The sequence below is a fragment of the Pongo pygmaeus genome, chromosome 17, assembly GCF_028885625.2.
Source record: "Pongo pygmaeus isolate AG05252 chromosome 17, NHGRI_mPonPyg2-v2.0_pri, whole genome shotgun sequence".
NCBI classification, from domain to species: domain Eukaryota; kingdom Metazoa; phylum Chordata; class Mammalia; order Primates; family Hominidae; genus Pongo; species Pongo pygmaeus.
Genome location: NC_072390.2, coordinates 69,430,505 through 69,454,506, shown reverse-complemented (window position 1 = coordinate 69,454,506; position 24,002 = coordinate 69,430,505). Strand labels below are relative to the sequence as shown.

Here is a 24,002-nt window from a genome sequence, read left to right as displayed (position 1 = left end):
AAAACCAAGATTACAGTAGCTCAATGCATAGAAGTTAAAGATAGATAAAATCAATTTTCTAACCTTGCTGTTGGCTTTTGTTTGTTGGATTTTATACTACTTTAAAATTTTTAAGGGGTAATGAATGCCTGTCCACATCCATTCCTATCTGGACTAAAAAATTTCATTGGCTATAAGTTTTTTGGCTCTAAGTCCCTTGGCCTTTGGGAGTCCCACTGAGGAACAGGATGGGCCTATGGCAGGCAGACATGACACCCTGTTAACACTGTGAGACAACGTAAAAGTTTGGTAGCATTGATTCTGGCAAATCCTGGACAGAAGGGGGAGAATGTAAACCAAAAATAAAATTCTAAGCCCCACAACATCTGAATGGACCCTCTTCTCAGCCAAGGGTATTCCAAAGTTAATCTGAAAAACTAGTTCAGGCCATAATGGGAAGGAGGGAGCTGGACATGCCTCATTATACCCTCTTCACTTTTGGAATTACTGATAGAATAGACTCTTTATGTCTGATAAGAAACATTTGCAATGTATTCTCTCTGAAGCCTACTACCTGGTGGCTTTATCTGCCTGATAAATACTCAGTCTCCACAACCCCTTGTCATAACCCAGACATTCCTTTCTATTACTAATAATTCTTTCAACTAATTCCCAATCAGAAAATCTACCTGTGACCTGGAAGCCCCTGCTTCAAGTTGTCTATCCTTTCCAGACTGAAACAATGTACTTCTTATATGTATTGATGGATGTCTCATGTCTCCGTAAAATGTATGAAACCATGCTATTCCTCGACCACCTTGGGCACATGTCATCAGGACCTCCTGAGGCTATGTCACGACATGTTCTTAACCTTGACAAAAATAAACTTTCTAAACTGAATGAGCCTCACCTCCGATACTTTTGGTTTACAGCTTTGTATTAGTCTATTATCACACTGCTCTGAAGAAATACCAAGACTGGGTAATTATAAAGGAAAGAAGTTTAATTGACTCACAGTTCTGCAGGACTGGGGAGGCCTCAGGAAACTTACAATCATGGTGGAAGAGGAAGCAACATGGTGGCAGCAAGGAGAAATGCCCAGCAAAATGGGGAAAAAACCCTTATAAAACCATCAGATCTTGTAAGAACTCACTATCATGAGAAGAGCAGCATGTAGGTAACCATCCTGTGATTCAATTACCTCCCACTGGGTCCTTCCCACAACATGTGGGGATTATGAGAACTACAATTCAAGATGAGATTTGGGTGGGAACACAGCCAAACCGTATTATTCCACCCCAGCCCCTCCCAAATCTCAAGTCCTCACACTTAAAAACAAAATCATACCTTCCCAACAGTCCCGCAAATTCTTAACTCATTCCAGCATTAACCCAAAAGTCCAAATCCAAAATCTCATCAGAGACAAGGCAAGTTCCTTCCACCTATGAGCCTGTAAAATCAAAAGCAAGTTAGTTACTGACTACATGAATGAAGGCACTACATGCCTCATGCAAGTCCAAAATCTAGTGAGGCATCAAATCTTAAAGCTTCAGAATGATCTCCTTTGACTCCATGTTTCACATGCAGGTCACGCCCCCATGGCCTTGGGCAGCTCCACCCCTGTGCCTTTGCAAGGTATAGCCCCCCCTTCTAGCTTCCTTCACAGACTGTCATTGAGTGTCTGTGGCTTTTCTAGGCGTGCAAGGCAAGCTGTTGGCAGATCTACCATTTTGGGGTCTGGAGGATGGTGAATGTCTTCTCACAGGTCCACTAGGCAGTGCCCCAGTGGGGACTCAGTGTGGGGGCTCCAACCCCACATTTCCCTTCTGCACTGCCCTAGCAGAGGTTCTCCATCAGGGCTCAGCCCCTGCAGCAAACTTCTGCCTAGACATCCAGGCATTTCCATACATCCTCTAAAATCTAAGCGGAGATTCCCAAACTTCAATTCTTGACTTCTGTGCACCTGCAGGCCCAACACCATATGTAAGCCACCAAGGCTTGGGGCTTGCACCCTCTGAAGCAATGGCCTGAGGTATACATTGGCCTGTTTCAGCTGTGGCTGGAGCTGAAGAAACTGGGATACAGGGCACCATGTCCCAAAGCTGCATAGAGCAGGAGGGCCCGCCCAGGAAACCACTTTTTCCTCCTAGGCCTCCAGGCCTGTGGTTTAACATCAAGGGCTGCTATGAAGGTCTCTGTCATGCCCTGAAGACATTTTCCCCCATTGTCTTTGTGATTAGCATTTGGCTCCTCCTTACTTATGTTAATTTCTGCAGCTTGCTTGAATTTCTCCCCAGAAAATGGGGTTTTCTTTTCTATCACATTGCCAGGGCACAAATTTTTCAAACTTTTAAGCTCTGCTTCCTCTTGAATGCTTTGCTACATAGAAATTTCTTCTGCCAGATACCCTAAATCATCTCTCTTAAGTTCAAAGTTCCACAGATATCTAGGGCAGGGGCAAAATGCCACCAGTCTCTTTGCATAGCAAGAGTGACCTTTACTCCAGTTCCCAACAAGTTCCTCATCTCCATGTGAGACCACCTCAGCTTGGACTTCATTGTCCATATCACTATCAGCATTTTGGTCAAAGCCATTCAACTAGTCTCTAGGAAGTTCCAATCTTTCCCACATTTTCCTGTCTTCCTTTGAGCCCTCCAAACTATTCCAACCTCTGCATGTTACCCTGTTCCAATTCCAAAGTCACTTCCACATTTTTGGGTATCTTTACAGCAGTGTCCCCCTCTACCAATAAAAATTTACAGTGTTAGTCCATTCTCATGCTGCTATAAAGAAATATCCAAAACTGGGTAATTTATAAAGGAAAGAGGTTTAATTGACTCACATTTTCCACAGGGCTAGGGAGGCCTTGGGAAGCTTACAGTCATGGTGGAAGGGAAAGAAAACACATCTTTCTTCACATGGTGGCAGCAAGGAGAAGTGCCAAGCAAAAGGGGAAAAACCCCTTATAAAACCATCGGATCTCATGAGAACTCACTCACTTTTATGAGAACAGCAGCATGGGGGTAACTGCCCCCATGATTCAATTACCTCCCACCAGGTCCCTCCCATGACATGTGGGGTTCATAGCAACTACAATTCAAGATGAGATTTGAGTGGGGACACAGCCAAATCATATCAGGCTTTATTAGCAAATTAGATACAATTAAGGAGAGAGATTAGCAAACTAGAAGATGCATCAGAAAAAATACAGAGTGAAGCACACAGAGACAAAAAAATGGGGGAATAGTATGAGTCCAAATGGACATGATTTAAATATATCCATCACAGAAGAGGGAAGAGAGAGGATAAGCAGAAGCAGTTATGTTGGAAAATATTATGATTTCATATTTTTCAAACTAATATAAAAAACATTAAGCCCAAAACTAAAGAGCATTGAAATACAAATCAATAAAAGCTTTATCACTAAATAAATACAAGTAAAACTATGACAGAGGGAGATCACACTTGAACTTCAAGAAACCAAAAACAAAAAAGAAAATCTTAAAAGCAACCAGAATAAAAGATAGATTTTCTTCAAAGCAGGAACAATTGATTGATAATTTTCTTATCAACAGGAAGAGTTTGAGAAAGAAGAGTAGCTCAGAGCAGTGTGAACTATGTGAGGTATGCAAAATTGATCAGGTTCAGAGAAACATGAATATGAGACTTCAGTCAGGACAGGACTTCCCATCCCCCACCACCCACTACCCCCACCCCCTACCCCATCAAATCCATGCCCAGGGACAATTGTTAAAGGCATTTTTTTCTTTCTTTTCTTCCTTACAGTTTCCAGACTAGCTGATAAATTACCTAAAATGTCATCAGATGAGAGAGTGACCTACACTCAGTATCTTCACAAGATTAAATAAAGATATCTCATGAAGACAACTTATAGCCAATCAATAGTTTATGTTATTTTAATGAACAATGTAGGAACTGCTTTCTTTTTTTCCTTTAAAAATTCATTTTTGATAGCTGCTAATTAGAGCATATATTCAGGGAAAATTGAATCTGTGTCTCTCAGGTTGCAGTCCTCAAGTTTGGTCCAAACAAACTCTCTACTTATTTTAATTTTGCCTCAGTTCCTTTCTTTAGGTTGACAACTTTGAGGCCAGCTTCATATGGAGAAAATAAGATAACCTGAAACCACAGAAAAACCTTCTGCTCTTGCTTTTACTTTTTCTCTTTCTCTTCTTTTTCCTTCCCTTTCTGAACTGTTCAGCCCTAAAGCCCACTAGGTGGGACAGAGCAAAGCAGGCATCTGCTTTCAAAGTGAGAAGGGCCAGAATGGCTCTAGGAGGACAGTCAGAGGCTGAACAGGGTAAAGCAGATGTTATGAGAGATGACACTGGGTTTTGTAGCTGAGTGGCATGAAGGGGGCATCTGTGTCACTGAAGGAGTGGCAGGAGTGTCATGGAATGGGACCTTCTTTACACACAGGGAGAATTAATCAAGCAAATTCACGATAATAGGAGTCAAAAGGCAGATGTGATTTATGACAAGGTAAGACAGCAGAGAAGTGGGAAAGGATAGCCTTTTAAATAAATGATGCAGGATCCTTTGGATAGCCACATGGATCAGTACCTAACACTAGGAACCATTGGTATAAGCAAAAACATATATGAATCTCACAAATATAAGGTTGAGTCAAAGAAGCCAGATGAAGAGACAGATGAAGAGAGTTCCTGTGATACCATTTCATTTCTACTATGTTCATAATCAGACAAAGTAATTAACAGCAGAACAGTGTTTACCTTGTGGGGAAGAAAAATGAAGTGGTGATTGGGGAATGGCACATGAGAGTTTCTGAAGTGCTGATAATGTTCTATTTCTTGATTTGCATATGGGTGTGTTCACTTTGTGATAATTCATTGCGTTGTGTCTTATGATTTGTGCATTTTCTGCTAATATGTTGTACTTCAACTAAAAAAATTAGAAAACTAATACTAATACTAATAGGAATAGATTAACATAAACAAAAGTAAATTAAAAATTGAGGTAATAGTGTAATTCCAATTCTAGTCATCTTAGTTTGGTAATAAATTCTTACAATGATCACTATTTTCTTTTGTGGAACAAATATTTATTATCTACTAGCTGCCAGGTACACATAGTGGTTAAACATAGAGGCCAGGTCCCTGGCTCTGAAAGTTTACCTCATATTGCCTTCCTATGATGCATTTACATGCTCACAGTTGACCCTTGAATGTCATGGGATTGAACTGTGCTGCAAATTTCTTACATCTCCACCACGCTGAGAAAGCAAGACCAAACCCTCCTCTTCCTCTTCCTTAGCCTACTCAACATGAAGACAAGAACGAAGAAGTCTATGATGATCTACTTCCACTTAATAAATAGTAAATGTGCTTTCTTTTCCTTCTGATTTTCTTTATAATTTCTTTTATCTAGCTTACTTTATTGTAACAACACAGTCTGTAATACATATACAAAAGATGTGTTGGTTGACTGTGTCATCGGAAATGTTTCTGGTCAATAGTAGGTTATTAGGAGTTAAATTTTTGAGGAGTTAAAAGTTATATGCAGATTTTAGACTGCGCAGAGATCAAGGGTCAACTGCATTAAATAAATATCCATTAAGCACCTACAATGTGTTAAACTGGGAAAATCTTCTATCTTTTAAAAAAACAAACTTGTATTTATTTACATAATGAATTTACTCTGGAACATTTCTCATCCTAATTAGCAGCAGAAATGTAGAACTAGAAAATAGTAAAAGTTATAACTAATAAAAGTTATTTTACCACAATTTTTAATAAAATTTACTGTGAAAGAATTTGCAGAAAGAGAAAAGTTTAATCAGTGATACATTTAATAATAAAGTAATATTAATTGAAAATATAATGAAGAAAGGAAAGAAATAGAATTAAAGCATTTGAATACAGTTTTGTTAAATTAATTGCACATAATGACAGTAAGCAGGCTAGCAAAATGGGGGGAAAACACTTTTATAGGAATGACATTAGCAAACAGTTAAATATGATTTCTAAGTAGCATAGAGGCTATCAAAATCTTTGTTTTAAATTTCTTGAGAACACTTTTTTTTGGTAAATAAAGCATTTTCACTCCCACTCCCAACCACGTGCTCAAGTGAAGTGCCTGTATACCACCATCTTTTGTTTATACATAGCAGTAACACCAAAAAGTGATTGAATTTTCTTAGTGCTTAAAAACTGTTAGATGATTTGTATCAATCTCATCAACACCATCCAAACGCTGTAACAAATCACAATGTCCTCCTGAGTTCAACGCTTCATTGGGTAGTTATGAGCCCTGGCTACACACATTTTGAAAAATATGGAATTCTGGCCCATCCTTGATGATTTTGATTCAGTAGAACTGCACTGGAATGCAAGTACCATCAACATTAATTTAAATCTGTCAATTACCAAGAATTCTAAATAACAGAACCCAAATTTGTAAGTTTTTTACTGTTACCTGCATTTTTTTTTAAGAGACTTGCTCTGTCACCCAGGCTTGAGTGCAGTGGCATGATCATAGCTTACTGCAGCCTTGAGCTCCTGGGCCAAGCAATCCCCTCACCTCAGCCTACTGAGTAGCTAGGACTACAGGTGTGCACCACTATGCCCAGCTAATTTTTTCATTTTTTATAGAGGCAGGGTCTCACCCTGTTGTCCAGGCTGGTCTTGAACTCCTGAACTTAAGCAATCCTCCTGTCTCAGGGTCCCAAAATGTTGGAATTACAGATGTGAGCCTCCGTGCTTGGCCTGCATTGCTATTTTCTTTTCCTAAATTTTCTTCAGTACTTCAGCAAATAGCAGGCACACAGTAAATGGTTACTCAAAGTTTTTAATTGAATGACTGTACAAGATTATGGAAAAAATAGCAGAAAATAAATTTTTAAAACCAAAAATAGTGAGAACACATTCATAAATATTACTTAAATAGTAAAACAATTTAAACAGTAAATAATGAAATGGAAATAATTTCACACAATCTGAAGAGGAAATGTGGTACTTCATACATTTAATATACCCTCACCATACAGAATGTTCTTTCCCTATTACATAAGGAGTATATGTATTAAGCACTAAATCTTTGGAATAATAAAAGACTATATTCATATTTGGTAACTTATTTATTTAATCAGAACAGGTTTCCAACATAAATAAATAGATTGAACTTACTTTGTATAAAAATTGTATTATCTAAAACTTCACAGAGCAAATAGGAAAACTCCACGTTAAGTGTTCAGGTCTGCTAAGTCATATTTTTAAAACTAAGTGTAGGCATGAAAATGATTTCATTGTCATGGTAGTAATAGCTGAACTGGTCAATAAGTAAGTCTTGTTTTAGAAGTGGTTGTTTCTGGTAACCACTATAATCCCACGTTTTTGGAGTTATATGTTGACAGTGATATTGGCCATAGAATTCCCTGTGGTATTGATGGTTGATACAGGATCTGGTATATCTGGTATAGGAATGAGGATAGTAGGTGTTAGGATTTAATTTCTAGGTATACTAACCACAGTTGCCCTAGGAATAGGTCATTAGAAAGTTGCCATTTTTGTCAAGTGAGAGTAGTAATCTGACTAGTCAATTTACTAGAAAAAAAATGACAGTGTTGCATTTATGAATAAGCAGTGAATGACTTTGAATAACATGCTAATAGAAATTGTAATGCTTGTAGATTCCAGTGATAGGGTACTAAAAGGTTCAGTAAAGTTTTATCTGTTGTAGGAGTACATAGAGTAGAAATGTGGTCTCTATTGTGAAATTTCAGTAGATGTCATGGGAGTAGCACATTTTGCTGATGTGGCATGGTTGCTGTGGCTATGAATGGACTCGTTTGAAGGGGCTGTGGAGGAGCTGGCAGTATTATGATAGCAGATTATGTAGAAACTGTAATTGCATTTTCTATTAACAGGTAATGATGCTCATGGAGATTGTAAATTGATCTGACATTGCTATGGAGTTGTGATCAAAGAGTCAGTTGAGTTAGTAGTGTATGTGTTGGCTTTCATTTAGTTGAGTTGGTGGCAGTGGAGGTTAAATGTTTTAGTTGTATCAGAAAACAGAATAGATTCAGTAACTGAGTTGGAGGTAGCTATTGTGAGGGTTGTAAATTCAATTAAAGTGCTGGTAGTAGTGTCTGATGATTTTGTTAAAGTAATAGTCATTTGTAGGTTCATTTGACATGAGAGTAATTCAGGGTTGAGTTAAAGTTGTTGGATGATTTAGGTAGTTGTAGCTTTAACTGAAGTGGGAGTTTTGGCCACTGCGGATACCAATGAGTGAAATTGTTATTGTAATCTTATGATAGTAGATTCAGTAAAAAGTTACAATGGTCGTAGACTCAGTTAATATGAATCTGGTTGTCATGGCTGTGGCCTCAATTGAAAAGATAATTGTGATTGTGGTAATGTATTCAGTTGAAGGAACAAAGCTTGAAGTTACAGTGATAAGTTTGGATTAAGAAACGGTGCTCACAATTATGCTGACACGTTCAGATGAGGTGCTACCAGTAGGTGTCCTTATAGTAACTTCAGTTAAAGTAGCAGCTGCTGTTGTGGTTATTAGTTTATTTAAAATGGTAGCAGGCCAGGTGCAGTGGCTCATGCCTGTAATCCCAGAACTTTGGGAGGCCGAGGCAGGTGGATCATGAGGTCAGGAGATTGAGACCATCCTAGATAACATGGTGAAACCCCATCTCTAATAAAAATACAAAAAATTAGCCAGGCATGGTGGCACATGCCTGTAGTCCCAGCTACTTGGGAGGCTGAGGCAGGAGAATCGCTTAAACTCAGGAGGCAGAGGTGGCACCACTGCAATCCAGCCTGGGCAACAGAGTGAGACTCTGTCTCAAAAAAAAAAAAAAAAAAAAAATGGTAGCACTACCATTAGCATCTACACACTCATTAGATGAGGTCCATGTTGTTGTTCTGTTAAATTCAGCTGAAGTGCTATATATGGTTGTGTGGTTTGTGGTTAAATTGAAGGAATGGCTGCTGTTGTGATAATTGGTTCTTTTGAAGCAATTGTCCTGGCTCTTATACTTACAGGCTAGTAGAAATGCTGCCTATGATTGTTACGGTAATGACCGTAGTAAAAATGGTGGCTATTTCTGTTTTCCAGGTTTAGTTCAGTCAAAGTGGTGGATGCTGTTGGAGTAGTGGGTTCAGTACAAGTAGTAATGGGGACTTTTGTGGTTGTAGCCTGAGTCGGAGTGCCTGCAGTTGTTGTGGTGGTCAGTTCAGGTGAACTGGTGGCTGTAGTTGTGGTTGAAGATTCAGTAGAAGCAGAGTTGGGATCATTGTGATTGATGGCTCAGTGGAAGTCCCTGCAGTTGTACTAGTCTGTTCAGTGGGCATCATGGCTGCTATTGTGGTTGTATACTCAGTGAGGGCAATAGCAGTGGCAATTTTGGTTGTACCCACTGTGGAAGTACCAACAGTCATTGTGGTAGTCTGTTTAGTTTCAGTGTTAGCTGCTATTGTGGTTATGGGTACAGTAGAAGGGAGAGTGGTGGCTGTTGTAATTGTAGCCACAGTGGAAGGGCCTGATGTTATTATGGCTGCTGTTTCAATGGAGGTACGGGTTGCTATTGGTGTTGTAGATCAAGTAGAGGAGGTAGTAGTGCTCACCACGGTGGTAGCCTCAGTAAAAGTGCTGGTAATTAGGTGGCTGGTTGGCTTGAAGTGGTGACTTCCGAGGAAGCAGTGGTGGTGGCCAATGTGGTTGAAGACTCAGCAGAAGTTGCTGCACTTGTTGTGGCAAACTGTTCCATTTCAATGCGGGTTGTTGTACTGCCGGGCTCAGCAGAGGTGGCAGTGGTGGTAATTGTGGTAGCAGTATCAGTGGAAGTGCCTGCAGTTGTTGTGGCAGACTGTTCAGTTGCAGTGCTGGCTGTTGTTGTGGTTTTAGGGTCAGTAGAGATGGCAGTGGTGGCTGTGGTGGTTGTAGCTTCAGTGCCTGCACTTGTTGTGGCAGATTGTTCAGTTGCAGTGCTGGCTGTTGTTGTGGTTGTGGATTCGGTAAAGGTGGTAGTGGTGGCTGTTGTGGTTGTAGCCTCAGAGAAAGTGCCTGCAGTTTCTATGGCAGACTATTCAGTTGCAGTGCTGGCTGCTGTTGTAGTGCTTGGTTCAGTAGAGGTGGTAGTGGTGGCTGTGGTAGTCTCAGTGGAAAGGCCAGCAGTTGTTTTGGCAGACTGTTCAGTTGCAGTGCCAGGTGTTGCTCTACTACTGGATTCAGAGGAGGTGGCAGTGGTGGCTATTGTGGTAGAAGTGTCAGTGAAAGTGCCTGCAGTTCTGGTGGCAGACTGGTCAGTTGCAGTGCTTGCTGTGGTTGTCATTGTGGGTTCAGTAGAAGTGGTAGTGGTGGCTGTTGTGGCTGCTGTCTCAGTGGAAGTGTCTGTAGTTGTGGTGGCAGACTATTCAGTTACAATGCTGGCTGTTGTGGTAGTGGGTTCAGTAGAGGCGGTAGTGGTAACTGTTGTGGTTGCAGCCTCAGTGGAAGTGCCTGCAGTTGTGGTGGGAGACAGTTCAGTTGCAGTGCTGGAGTTTGTAGTGCTGGGTTCAGTAGACGTGGCAGTGGTGTCTGTTGTGGTTGTAACTGCAGTGGAAATACCCCCAGTTGTTGTGGCAGTGGTGTCTGTTGTGGTTGTAACTCCAGTGGAAGTACCTTCAATTGTTGTGGTAGACTGTTCAGTTGTAGTGCTGGTTGTTGTTGTGGCTGTGGGTTCAGTAGAGGTGGTAGTGGTTGCTGTTGTAGTTGCAGCCTCAGTGGAAGTGTCAGCAGTTGTGGTGGCAGACTGTTCAGTTGCAGTGCTTGCTGTGGTTGTCATGGTGGGTTTGGTAGAAGTGGCAGTGGTGACTGTTGTGGATGTAGCCTCAGTGGAAGTGCCTACCATTGTAGTGGCAGACTGTTCAGTCACAGTGCTGGCTGTTGTTGTGGTTGTGGGTTCAGTAGAGGTGGCAGTGGTGTCTGCTGTGGTTGTAGTCTCAGTAGCAGTGGCTGCAGTTGTGGTGGCAGACTGTTCAGTTGCAGTGCTTGCTGTGGTTGTCATTGTGGATTCAGCAGAAGTGGCAGTGGTGGCTGTTGTGGTTGTCTCAGTGGAAGTGCCAGCAGTTGTGGTGGCAGACTGTTCGGTTGCAGTGGTGGCGGTTGTTGTGGTTGAGGGTTCAGTAGAAGTGGTAGTGGTGGCTGATGGGGTTGTAGTCTCAGTGGAAGTGCCTACAGTTGTGATGGCAGACTGTTCAGTTATAGTTCTGGCTGTTGTTGTGGTTGTGGGTTCAGTAGAGGTGGCAGTGGTGGCTATTGTGGTTGTAGTCTCAGTGACCGTGGCTGCAGTTGTGGTGGCAGACTGTTCAGTTGCAGTGCTTGCTGTGGTTGTCATTGTGGGTTCAGTAGAAGTAATAGTAGTGGCTGCTGTGGCTGTTGTCTCAGTGGAAGTGCCTGTAGTTGTGGTGGCAGACTGTTCAGTTGCAGCGCTTGCTGTGGTTGTCATTGTGTGTTCAGTAGAAGTGGTAGTGGTGGCTGTTGTGATTGTAGTCTCAGTGGCAGTGGCTGCAGTTGTGATAGCAGACTCTTCACTTGCAGTGCTTGCTGTGGTTGTCATGATGGGTATGGGAGAAGTGGCAGTGGTGACTGTTGTGGATGTAGCCTCAGTGGAAGGGCCTACCATTGTGGTGGCAGATTGTTCAGTTGCAGTGCTTGCTGTGGTTGTCATTGTGGGTCCAGTAGAAGTGGTAGTTGTGGCTGTTGTGGCTGTTGTCTCAGTGGAAATGCCTGTAGTTGTGGTGGCAGACTGTTCAGTTACAGTGCTGGCTGTCATGGTGGTGGTGGGTTCAGTAGAGGTGGTAGTAATGGCTGCTGTGGTTGTAGTCTCAATGGAAGTGCCTGCAGTTGTGGTGGCAGACTGTTCAGTAGCAGTGCCAATTGTCATAGTGCTGGGTTCAGTAGAGGTGCTAGTGGTTGGTGTTGTGGTTGTAACTCCAGTTGAAGTACCTCCAGTTGTTGTGGCAGACTGTTCAGTTGTAGTGCTGGCTGTTGTTGTGGTTGTGGGTTCAGTAGAGGTGGCAGTGGTGGCTGTTATGGTTGTAGTCTCAGTAGCAGTGGCTGCAGTTGTGGCGGCAGACTGTTCAGTTGCAGTGCCAGCTGTGGTTGTCATTATGGGTTCAGTAGATGTGGTAGTGGTGGCTGATGGGGTTGTAGTCTCAGTGGAAGTGCCTACAGTTGTGATGGCAGACTGTTCAGTTACAGTCCTGGCTGTTGTTGTGGTTGTGGGTTCAGTAGAGGTGGCAGTGGTGGCTATTGTGGTTGTAGTCTCAGTGACCGTGGCTGCAGTTGTGGTGGCAGACTGTTCAGTTGCAGTGCTTGCTGTGGTTGTCATTGTGGGTTCAGTAGAAGTGGTAGTAGTGGCTGTTGTGGCTGTTGTCTCAGTGGAAGTGCCTGTAGTTGTGGTGGCAGACTGTTCAGTTGCAGTGCTTGCTGTGGTTGTCATTGTGGGTTCAGTAGAAGTGGTAGTAGTGGCTGCTGTGGCTGTTGTCTCAGTGGAAGTGCCTGTAGTTGTGGTGGCAGACTGTTCAGTTGCAGTGCTTGCTGTGGTTGTCATTGTGTGTTCAGTAGAAGTGGTAGTGGTGGCTGTTGTGATTGTAGTCTCAGTGGCAGTGGCTGCAGTTGTGATAGCAGACTCTTCACTTGCAGTGCTTGCTGTGGTTGTCATGGTGGGTATGGGAGAAGTGGCAGTGGTGACTGTTGTGGATGTAGCCTCAGTGGAAGGGCCTACCATTGTGGTGGCAGATTGTTCAGTTGCAGTGCTTGCTGTGGTTGTCATTGTGGGTTCAGTAGAAGTGGTAGTGGTGGCTGTTGTGGCTGTTGTCTCAGTGGAAGTGCCAGCAGTTGTGGTGGCAGACTGTTCAGTTGCAGTGCTGGCTATTGTTGTGGTTGTGGGTTCAGTAGAAGTGGTAGTGGTGGCTGATGGGGTTGTAGTCTCAGTGGAAGTGCCTACAGTTGTGATGGCAGACTGTTCAGTTACAGTCCTGGCTGTTGTTGTGGTTGTGGGTTCAGTAGAGGTGGCAGTGGTGGCTATTGTGGTTGTAGTCTCAGTGACCGTGGCTGCAGTTGTGGTGGCAGACTGTTCAGTTGCAGTGCTTGCTGTGGTTGTCATTGTGGGTTCAGTAGAAGTGGTAGTAGTGGCTGTTGTGGCTGTTGTCTCAGTAGAAGTGCCTGTAGTTGTGGTGGCAGACTGTTCAGTTACAGTGCTGGCTACTGTTGTGGTAGTGGGTTCAGTAGAGGTGGTAGTGGTAGCTGTTGTGGTTGTAGCCTCAATGGGAAGTGCCTGCAGTTGTGGTGGCAGACTGTTCAGTGGCAGTGCCGGTTGTTGTAGTGCTGGGTTCAGTAGACATGGCAGTGGTGTCTGCTGTGGTTGTAACTCCAGTGGAAGTACCTCCAGTTCTTGTGGCAGACTGTTCAGTCACAGTGCTAGCTGTTGTTGTGGTTGTGGGTTCAGTAGAGGTGGCAGTGGTGGCTGCTGTGGTTGTACTCTCAGTAGCAGTGGCTGCAGTTGTGGTGGCAGACTGTTCAGTTGCAGTGCTTGCTGTGGTTGTCATTGTGGGTTCAGTAGACGTGGTAGTGGTGGCTGTTGTGGTTGTTGTCTCAGTGGAAGTGCCAGCAGTTGTGGTGGCAGACTGTTCAGTTGCTGTGCTTGCTGTGGTTGTCGTGGGTTCAGAAGAAGTGGTAGTGGTGGCTGTGGTGGATGTAGCCTCAGTGGACGTGCCTGCAGTTGTAGTGGCATCCTTTTCAGTTGCAGTGCTGGCTGTTGTTGTGGCCATGGAGTCAGTAGAGGTTGTGGTGGTGGCTGTTGTGGCTGTTGTCTCAGTGGAATTGCCAGCAGTTGTGGTGGCAGACTGTTCAGTCGCAGTGCTGACTGGTGTGGTTGTGGGTTCAGTAGACGTGGTAGTGGTGGCTGTTGTGGTTGTAGTCTCAGTGGAAGTGCCTACAGTTGTGGTGGCAGACTGTTCAGTTGCACTACTGGCTGTTTTTGTGGTTGTGGGTTCAGTAGAGGTGGCAGTGGTGGCTGTTGTGGTTGTAGACTCAGTGGAAGTGCCTGCAGTTGTTGTGGTGGACTGTTCAGTTGCATTGCTTGTTGTTGTTGTGGATGTGTATTCAGTGGAAGTGTTAGTGGTGGCTGTTTTGGTTGTAGCTTCTGTGGAAATTCCTGCTGTTGTTGTGGCTGTGGCTTCAGTTGAAGTGGTGGCTGGTGATATTGTAGTTGCAGCTGAAGTATTATTGGAGGTCATTGCGCTGGTAGGTTCTATAGAAGTGCTTGCAGTGGTTCTTATAATAGTAGGTTTAGGTGAAGTGGATTTTGTGGTAGAATTTATTATAGTAGTGGTAACAGTAGGTTGAGAATCTATAGATGAGGTTATTCCAGTGGCAGATGAGGGTGTTCCATGGCTTTGGGGAAACTGGATAACAATGGAGGCATTATTATTTTTCCCGTTATATACCAGGGATACTATGAGTATTCCAATTGCTGTCGTTATCACACAGGCTAAGAGACAAGCCAGAAAGGTTCTCCATAGAGACCAGTCACAGAAGAAATTTCGTGTCACCTGGAACGGATTTAAATAAAATTACTAAGGATGAAAATAAATATTTTATCAAAAATTAATGCCATTGTTCATCCTTTTTATACGTTTTCTTCTAGTAGCATTATAGTTTCAAGTCTTACACTTGAGTGTTTTGCCATTTTGTGTTGATATTGGTATATGATGTGTGATCAGAGTCCAATTTCCCTCTTCTCCAGGTGGATATTTAGTTTTCCCAACACCATTTTTGAAAAGACTGTTCTTCATTGTGTGTTCTTCACATCTTTGTTGAAAAACCAATCGATCATTAATGTGTGAATTTATTTCTGGACTCTGTCCTCTTCAATTGGTCTGGTTTTTTTAGTGCCAATACCATCCTGTTTTGATTACTACAGCTTTGTAGTAGATTTTGAAATAGATTACTTCACTGAAACAATGTATAAATGAAACCAACTTTGCAAAAATGATAACAGTGAGAAAATTATGATGGTGAAAGATATCTGATCTAATCAACCCTCATCTTGCCTTTAACCTCCAAACTGTCCTTACTTGTTCCTAGGCATAATAGCCCTTCCCCAAAACTAAACTGCCTTTGTAAAGCTAATGAAAGACCACCAGGTTAGGAGGATGAGAGGAGCCTGAAGTCTGATCAGGTGTAGACATAAATGATTACCTGTCATTATTCTGGAGATCACAAGATTTACAACTTCCCCAATTACTCCTGCAGATTCCTTCACTATTGTAGCACCTAAGATTGGTCTTTTGAGATTCCTTTTCAGGTTTTTGCATTTCTGATGACTAGTGGCCCCAACTGGTCCTGTGGCCCCACCCAGAATCAACTTCAGTGGCCATGAGGACCATTTCCCACACTCCTATGATTGCATCCCCAACCAGTCAGTAGCACCCATTCCCTACCCACCTCTCCTTCTCCCAAACTATGTTTGGAAAACTCTGGCCTCCAAATTTGGGGAGAAGCGGATATGAGTAATAATAAAACTCTGGCCTTAGCCAGCTCTAAGTGTGTAAAACTCTCTGTTGCAATTCCCCTGTCTTGACAAATCGGTTCTATCTAAGCAGTGGGCAAGAAGAACCCATTGAGCATAAAACAGGAAGATAAAATCTATTTTAAATAACAAACACTGGGCCCAAATTTTAGCTTTTTTTAGGAAAAACCTTGTACTTTTGTTTCCTTAATGTTCAAAGAAATTTCCACTGATATCTCATGCTTTCTCATTCACATGAATATATCTTTCCAAATTAAAAAAATAATAAATATCTTCTTAGAAACTCTTTATACCTCCCAGGGTAGATAAACCATCTAAGTCAAGGTTGAAAACATATGAGATCAGAGCCAGGAGGGCTACAGGAAGGTCCATAGTTAGGTTCAGAGGCATGCAGGAAGGCAGAGTGAGACAGATCATCCACAGATTAGGGCCTGGACCTCAACACATGACGTCATCTTCCACCTGAGCAAGGTTTACAGACAATGTCATTCACTGCCAATGTATTTGTTATGTTGCTACCTATTCAGTACTTCAAAAATAAAAGCCTCTAATTTTTGTTTTCTTTGACCCTCTCTAAACTCCTTATATGGTTTTGTCTTTCTATTAAGATCATTAACTCCTTAAGCAAACAAACAGCCCCATAAATCTTCTACCTCTCCTATATTCCCTCTCAGTGACTTCACATTTTCAAAGGATTTCTCAAAAGAAAAATGTTAATGTTAATTGACTGAATGTTTTTCCTCCAAATATTGGATCAAGAGTATTTTCATGTGGATTATATCTTAATCCAGAAAACAGTGTTGTCCCAAGTATTACCTGATAATGTTGGAATTCTCTGTTTGGAAATTCTGAGTGTTCAAGCGTCGCTGGGCTGGTGCAGACACCAATTAAGTTAGTACCAACATCACCAGTTATTTCAGTTGATGTAGAGAACTGACATGCTGAATTGTGAGCTTCATGGTTTCTTGGACTCAGGAAAGGCTATAGGCAGAAAAGAATGGGAGAAAATGTAAAACATATACTACCTATTGAGACGTCTGGCTCCAGGCCAAAATTCTATACGTGACCCTTCAGATGCAACCATAGGCCACTGCAAAGTCTTCACCTGGAAAGCCTCAAAGAAGAAAGTGGCCCTCCCTTAAGATTTGGTGCAGCTGTGCATTGCAGTATCTGGAGGAAGCTGCAGTCAGGAAGCAGCACTGCATTTGTGCACTGCAGTCTCTGAAGGAAGCTGCAGTCAGGAATTCAGCCTCCCCTTTCCCCATGCCACCCTGGGCAATCATGCTGTTGAGCATATCTTCATTCCTTGCCTAGGAACTTCCATCTGGAGGCTTCCTTGTTTGGCGAGGGGGCGGCGGGGGGTGGGGGGTGTTGTCGGGTAGAAGCAAGGGTTGCCTCAGGGGAGATACTGTTCAAGCACTTATGTGGAGATCTCCTTATCAGGGGCCTTGAAGACAATTTTCTCCACCCTGACTCAGTACTCAGTTCTTTCCCACTTCTAGGCCTTCTTCCTCTTTCTCCTTCTATCTCCCAGGTCCATAAAATGGCAGAAGCCCTTTGTTCAGTGCTCCCTTGGCAATGGGGTCATCCTGGTCTATGCTGATCCACTTAACTCTTGCCCAGTGCTGTTACGTGGAGAAAAAAATAATGGAACATTATGGTGGCTGACACCATTTCCTCTTTGACCTCTTGCTTATACTATTGCAATAAGTGAATAAGGGCTTAGTCATTACTTTGAATTTGGCTCAAAGTCCTAATTGAACACCTGGATAGCTAGCAGCTCTCAGCACCTATCATATGACATAGTCACTGTGTTCCTGCCTGTACATCCAAGAACTGTGAAAGTATATGTGCTCCATAAGCCATGGACAAGGAAGTTTGTAATGCCTAACCTTGTTTTACTAACCCAGTTTTTGGACTCTCCCTTTTTCTCCCTTAATCACCTAGCCTTGTTTCCACATGAATAGACTCTCCCTTAGCTGAGAAAGCCGGACAAACTCCATCTGGCTCCCTTGATTTACAAGACATTAAGGACTCCTTACCCACCCCTTTTCCTCAAGGAGTTAACGTGTGTAAGCAGATTCTCAACATATCAAAAGAGTCCAATTAACTGATAAGGTACTAAAACAAGCAATGTACAAAGTTCCCAGGATTTTGCTCAAAAGATAACACCATAAAGCCTTGAGTTTGTGTCCAGCATAGCACCCATATCTAACATCTTATGAAGGATTTAGAGCCCCCGCACCTGGTACTGTTGCTTCTCTGTAACCATTTGTCTTTTAAATTGTTTGTTTCTCTGTAGATTTGTCCTTTTTAATTTTTTTGCATGTTTTACCTCTGTAGAATTATTGCATCTGAACCCCCCCTCCCCTACCTAAACCAAAGTATAAAAGAAAATCAAGCCCCTTCCTCAAGGCCGAGAGAATTTTGAGCGTTAGCCGCCTCTCGGTCGCCGGCTAAATAAAGGACTCTTAATTTTGTCTCAAAGTGTGGCGTTTCTCTAACTCGTTTGGGTACAACAAGTTCACAGAAGCTTGATTCATAACAGCAAAAAATGAAAACAGCACAACCGTTCATCAACAGGAAAATGGATAAATAAATTATGGTTTGTTTATGCAAATGAAATACTTTACAGTTATAAAGAAGAAACCAGTGACATAGATACGGTGATGAGCAACATAAGCCATACACATAAGAGTACTGTACAACTCCATTTATGCAGAATTCAGGAAAACACAAAACTAAGCTGTGGCAACAGAAGTAAGAGTGGTTACCTCTGAAAGGATGGGGTACTGACTGGCAGCAGCAGCAGAGGGGGTCTTCTTGATGTTGCAAATGTTCTTTATTTAGAGCTAGGGGATGTCACAGGTGATCAGTGACTATCTGGGCCAGTGGCATGGGTGGTAAAAATAATTTATCAAAACACTTGTAGGTAAAGAAAGGTAGATTTATCAGGGAAAGTTGCAAAATAAGTTGCAAGGAAACAGTGGGCAAGCTAGCAAAAGAGGAGCTGACGGCAAGGAGATAAAGGCTTGCTGGGGATTTTGTAGGATGGTGCCTGTGCTGTGTGCTGAAGAGGGATTTATGCAGTATTGATAATGCCAAGATTGCAGTGAGCTAACTTGCAGGTGTCTGGTGATCAGTTGGGCACGGAAGATTGTGAGTTATTTACACTGGACAGCTGTGTGTCCTGGACCATGAAGAATGGCAGACTTATAGCTTATCTGCTTTTGGTTTTTGCTTTCCCTTGGTTCCGCCAGCCTGACTCCTTTTCCCTAATTAAGACTCTACAGGGGATGGTTACACAGGTATGTGTTTGATGTATATATGCATGTATATATGTGTAAAAATTCATTAACCTGTTCACTTAAATATAAGTTTACTTTATGTATATTTTACATAAAGTATATTGTACCTTAATTTCTAAAAACTCAAAATAATGAGTATACTAAGCTATAGCATGAATCAACCTTAATACATGAAAATTTTTGAAAATCATGTAGGACATTAGAGAATGCCAAAATGGAATGCAGAGTAGGATGAAACAACCTGACTATATTTACAAATGTAAGAATCAACAACTTCACTGAAGTGGATGGAGTAAAAAGGTGCTGACTAAAGGAACTTTGGGAACAAGTGGAGTCTGTCACACTAAAAGCAGAAAAAAGGACACAGCATTGAATCATAGTTGATGAAGTTGTTACCTGCATGGTAACAGTTCCATACATGCATTCTGGAACGAAATAATTAAGCAAACGGATGGAGGATGGCAGTGTGGGAGCCAGGTTTCTCCCTGTTAGAGTAGAAGTTTACAGATAAGCAAGATAGAAAGTATAAACCAAAAGTAAAATTCTAAGCTGCCCAACCAAATGAACAGACTCACCTCTTGGCCAGGGGATCCCAAAGAACCCTGAAAAACTACTTCAAGCCACAAAAGGAAGGGCAGGTCAGACATACTTCTTTGTTCCCTCCTCCCTTTAGAATTTAGGCACAACTGACCAGAATTAACATTAAAATAGAGATCATAGATTAACAAAACAGACTCTTTGTAGCAATGAGATACCCAGCTCCAACCTGACCTTGGTTTAGCATCACACGACAGACAGCAGGCACTGATGGAAATAAAAGAATTTTACCCCAAAATGTATTTCTTTGACATATTTTGAAATGGCCCTGCAAAGCCATCTCTTGTGGGGGAAATTTGTACTCTGTAGAAAAAAAAAAAAAAAAAAAAAAAAAAAAAAAATCTCCTTCCTTTTCCAGGTGTTTTCCTGATTCAGGAGCGATTTAACTGAGCCTGACAGCTTTTAAAGTCAGGTAAGAGTCATTTACCATCTATTCTCTCTAAAGCCTGCCACCTGGAAGCTTCATCTACATAAGAAGAATCTTGGCTCCCACAATCTTCCTTATCTTAACTCAAGCCTTTCTTTCTGCTGATTTCCACTCTTTAGGCAAAGATCAACGCTTTCAAGCAATTGCCAATCAGGAAAACTTTGAATCCACCTATGACCAGTGTGTCCACTGCTCCCCCACCCCACGCACTTTGAGATGCCCTGACTTTCCAGGCCAAAACAATGTATACCTTACATGTATTCATTTACATCTTTGCCTGTAACTTCTGATACCAGAAAATGTATAAAACCAAAAGCTGTAACACAACCACCTTGGACACATGTTCTCTGGACTTCTTGAGGCCATGTCACGGGCCATAGTCACTCATATTTGGCTCATAAGAAACCTTTTCAAATATTTTACAGTTTGGCTTTTTTCATCAGTGGAGGCTAGAATGATCCATGGATCATTACAGTTGGAGATTGGATGAATTATAGTTGGAGATATCAATATAAACTCATGTTTAGCTTAATAGCAACATTGATAGTTACATATAGAAATATTTATAGATATGTTTATATGCATGGGTTAGTACACTCACATATGTCTCCTTGCTTTCTCAGCTGAGAGGACCCAGAATCAACAAAATGCCAGTAGCAACAAGCATACCCAGCACCCAAATCTTGGTTTTTAAATACCATTTCCAATAAAAGGACCCAGGGATCCTTGGAGAAATGTCCGATTCTAGTGCTAGAGCAGGAAATATATAAGATGAGCCTGAATATCTTGTAGTATCAGAGAGTAAGAAAGTCTCCACTCCCTCCTTTAGAAAAACCCACGGCCGGGAGCAGTGATTCACGCCTGTAATCCCAGCACTTTGGGAGGCTGAGGTGGGTGGATCACCTGAGGTCAGGAGTTCAAGATCAGCCTGGCTAACATGGTGAAATGCCATCCCTACTAAAAATATAAAAATTAGTCAGATGTGGTGGCAGACACCTGTAATCCCAGCTACTCCAGAGGCTGAGGCACGGGAATCACTTGAACATGGGATGCAGAGGTTGCAGTGAGCCGAGTTCACGCCACTGCACTCCAGCCTGGGTGACAGAGTGAGACTCTGTCTCCAAAAAAAAAGAAAAAGAAGACTCCATCTGTGTTTGGTACATGGGTGCCTACTTAAAATTTTTTTAAACTAAATGCATTAAAAATGTGGGTTCAAATGTGAAACATTTTGGGGGTTAGGTTTTTCTTAAAGGGAGGTTGAAAGAAAAAACAATCTCAGAAATAGTTTTAAGAAAAAGGAGAATAATCTGTGTTAGATATTCAAGCAACTGCAAATTGGTCCATGTAAATTTGTTACAATTGAAAAATATTATAGAATTATCTAGAACTTTTTTTCTAATACAACAGTAAGAATATTATTAAATATACTCTCTTGGCCAGGTGCAGTGGCTCACGCCTGTAATCCCAGCACTTTGGGAGGCTGAGGCGGGTGGATCGCCAGAGGTCAAGAGTTTGAGAACAACCTGGTCAACATGGTGAAACCCTGTCTCTACCCAGCTACAACAATTAGCTGGGTGTGGTGACATGCACCTGTAATCCTAGCTACTTGGGAGGCTGAGGCAGAAGAATCTCTTAAACCTGGGAGGTGGAGGTTGCAGTGAGCTGAGGTAGCACCATTGCACTCCAGCCTGGGCAACAAGAGTGAAACTCCATCTCAAAAAATAAAAAATAAAAATAAATAAATAAAATAAATATACTCTCTTGACCTTCTTGATTAAATACCCAATCCTAAATGGATTTTTAAAAAACTATTGACAGATCAATTAATCTCTAAATTCTATCAAAACAATCAAACCATATGTGTATGCAGACACTACTCAGTGAGAGACTATACATAAGGACAAAAGAGAGTTTAATTGTGATTAAATACAGTCAAGAAGTAATATATCTGGGTGTAAAGACTTAGCCAGAGTCTAATTTTTCTTAAGGTAAAATAGCAAGCCAGAACATTTTTTAGTAGCTATTTAGTGATATCAAATAAGATAAAATCTGATATACACAGGTACTTTAACAAAATTCCATCTGTTTTTCAATCAGAAACTTTGAGAAAAATAACAAAGATTTATCTTTTATAAAAGCTTCACTTATTCTTCAGCAATTTAGTATACTGAGGGTGATGAACTTAGATTTTGTTGTTGTTGCACTTATATAATTAAGTAAAACCTCACTTTCCAAACCAGCTTGCCTGAATTTCTTTTAAATTCTTTAAAGGAAGGGAGATAGTGGGTACCTATACCAAGAAGGAAGAACCCATCACACTGGAGCTTTGAGGGTAATATAATTCGTGCAATCTCAGTTTCTCCTGTCAGTCTCTAAAGTTAAAAATTAAAGTTAAAAGTTGTATCTAAAGTTAAAAATTGATCAGTTAGGGAGCTGTGAATTATACTTAATTAGCTTTTGGTAGCAGCCAATAATCTCCATCATGCATCTGATATGCATTAGCTATACTCACAGAGTAAAATTTTAAATTCCCTATTCACAGATCTAAAGAGATTAATTTACCAATTTTTGTTTCCCAAGAGAGAAAAACAAACTCCTACATTTTATTTTTATGTGGCCTTCAATTTCTATTCAATCCATTGACCAAAATGGCCCTTAACGAAAAAAATTTTTTTTTCTGTCACTATGTCCAAGTATACACATATAAGTGAAATATTCAGTCAGTGTTAAAATATGTAACCTTTATTTGAAAACAGCATTGTTTAGGAAAACACTCAAGATGACTAACTGATTCCTTACTATTACCAAAGAAATCTTTTTATTTGAGTATGCTGACACTGTGAAGACACAGTGACAGATTTGCAGGGCTAGACAGACCATGAAGACTGTCTTCAGGGTAGAGGGATACTGATCTAGAATCAAGGGAAAAATTTCTCTGCCTTATAACTTCCTTGTTACTGCATAGAGAGAAAAATATTTTTCCTCACAAAACATAACTATCCATTCAAACTTACACTGATTTCATTCAGCACATTTCCATTTCTGTTTCCAATATCAAGGACTCTAGTTAGACATGAATAGTTACATAAAATGCAATCATAAAACATACAGAGCTAAATTGTTTCTTCTAAAAACCTAAACAATAAACAAGGTTGTATTTAATTGAACTCTAAAATATTACCTAAACACAATTCTTTACCAAAAAAGAAATTCATAAGTACTTAAGTAGAGGCCAGTCTAAAGGATTTGCTAGATAATTTGCTTCCTAGGCCTCAACTTTACTTACAAGATTCACTTCTGACTCCCAAAGATATGTAGAAATATCTGGGTTCTGACAAATCTAGATATTACACTAACAATCTTGGCAGTTAACACAAAAATCTACACATCACATTTCAAAAGTTTAATTTGCTAATGCAATCAAACCCACGTTTGTTGTCTTATGCTTAAATTATAATAACCATAAAGTATTAAACATATCATTAAATTGTTACCACCAAAAATTGCTAATGTCTTAGATCAGTGATTATTTAAAATAAGTTTCTCTGCTATGCATGTATTGATATGCAGAAAAAAATACAAGTTTTCTAATTAATAACTTGTAATAGAGCAGCTAGAAATTGGCTTCCATGTAAAATTTTAAGAATTCCATTTTGGGAAAAACTATGTTATAATTTTTAAAAATTAGAGTTTCATAAATATTGAAAATAAGATTCTGGACTGTGAGAATATATCACAGTGGTGCCACCAATACTCACTGGCTGGTTTCCAGAGTGTTCAATGTTCACTATGTATTTCCCATGTTTTCTGTCCATTCTTGAACTGCAAGTATCACAAGCTTAACTCCAGAAACATTTTTCAGCCTCTTCATCGCCCTTTATACCTAAAATCTTGAGAAATAATTGAGTTGATTAATCGTAAACCAACTATGAGACATCAGTGCCAGTGTGGATTAGACTAAATAATAAATAATTATTCTTTACATGGGATCCACCCACCTTAACACCTGTGGTGTTAAGTAATCACATAAAGGCACAAGAAAATCAATACCACCTCTGTGACTACACTCTCAATACTCCTCCCCAAGCAGCCTGCTTAGTAGAAAGAAACTGCCATC

At 41.1% G+C, this 24,002-nt stretch overlaps 1 protein-coding gene across 1 annotated transcript; it reads right to left on the bottom strand.

The window, feature by feature from the left end:
• Nucleotides 1-1,339: 1,339 nt before the first annotated feature.
• LOC134738455 (dynactin-associated protein-like) lies at nt 1,340-23,775 on the bottom strand. Its single transcript, XM_063653704.1, has 3 exons — nt 23,644-23,775; nt 16,370-16,534; nt 1,340-1,429 (listed from the first exon to the last, which is right to left on the bottom strand). The coding sequence occupies exons 1-3, from the start codon at nt 23,698-23,700 to the stop codon at nt 1,355-1,357; spliced, it is 297 nt and encodes a 98-aa protein (XP_063509774.1). The 5' UTR covers nt 23,701-23,775; the 3' UTR covers nt 1,340-1,354.
• Nucleotides 23,776-24,002: the final 227 nt, after the last annotated feature.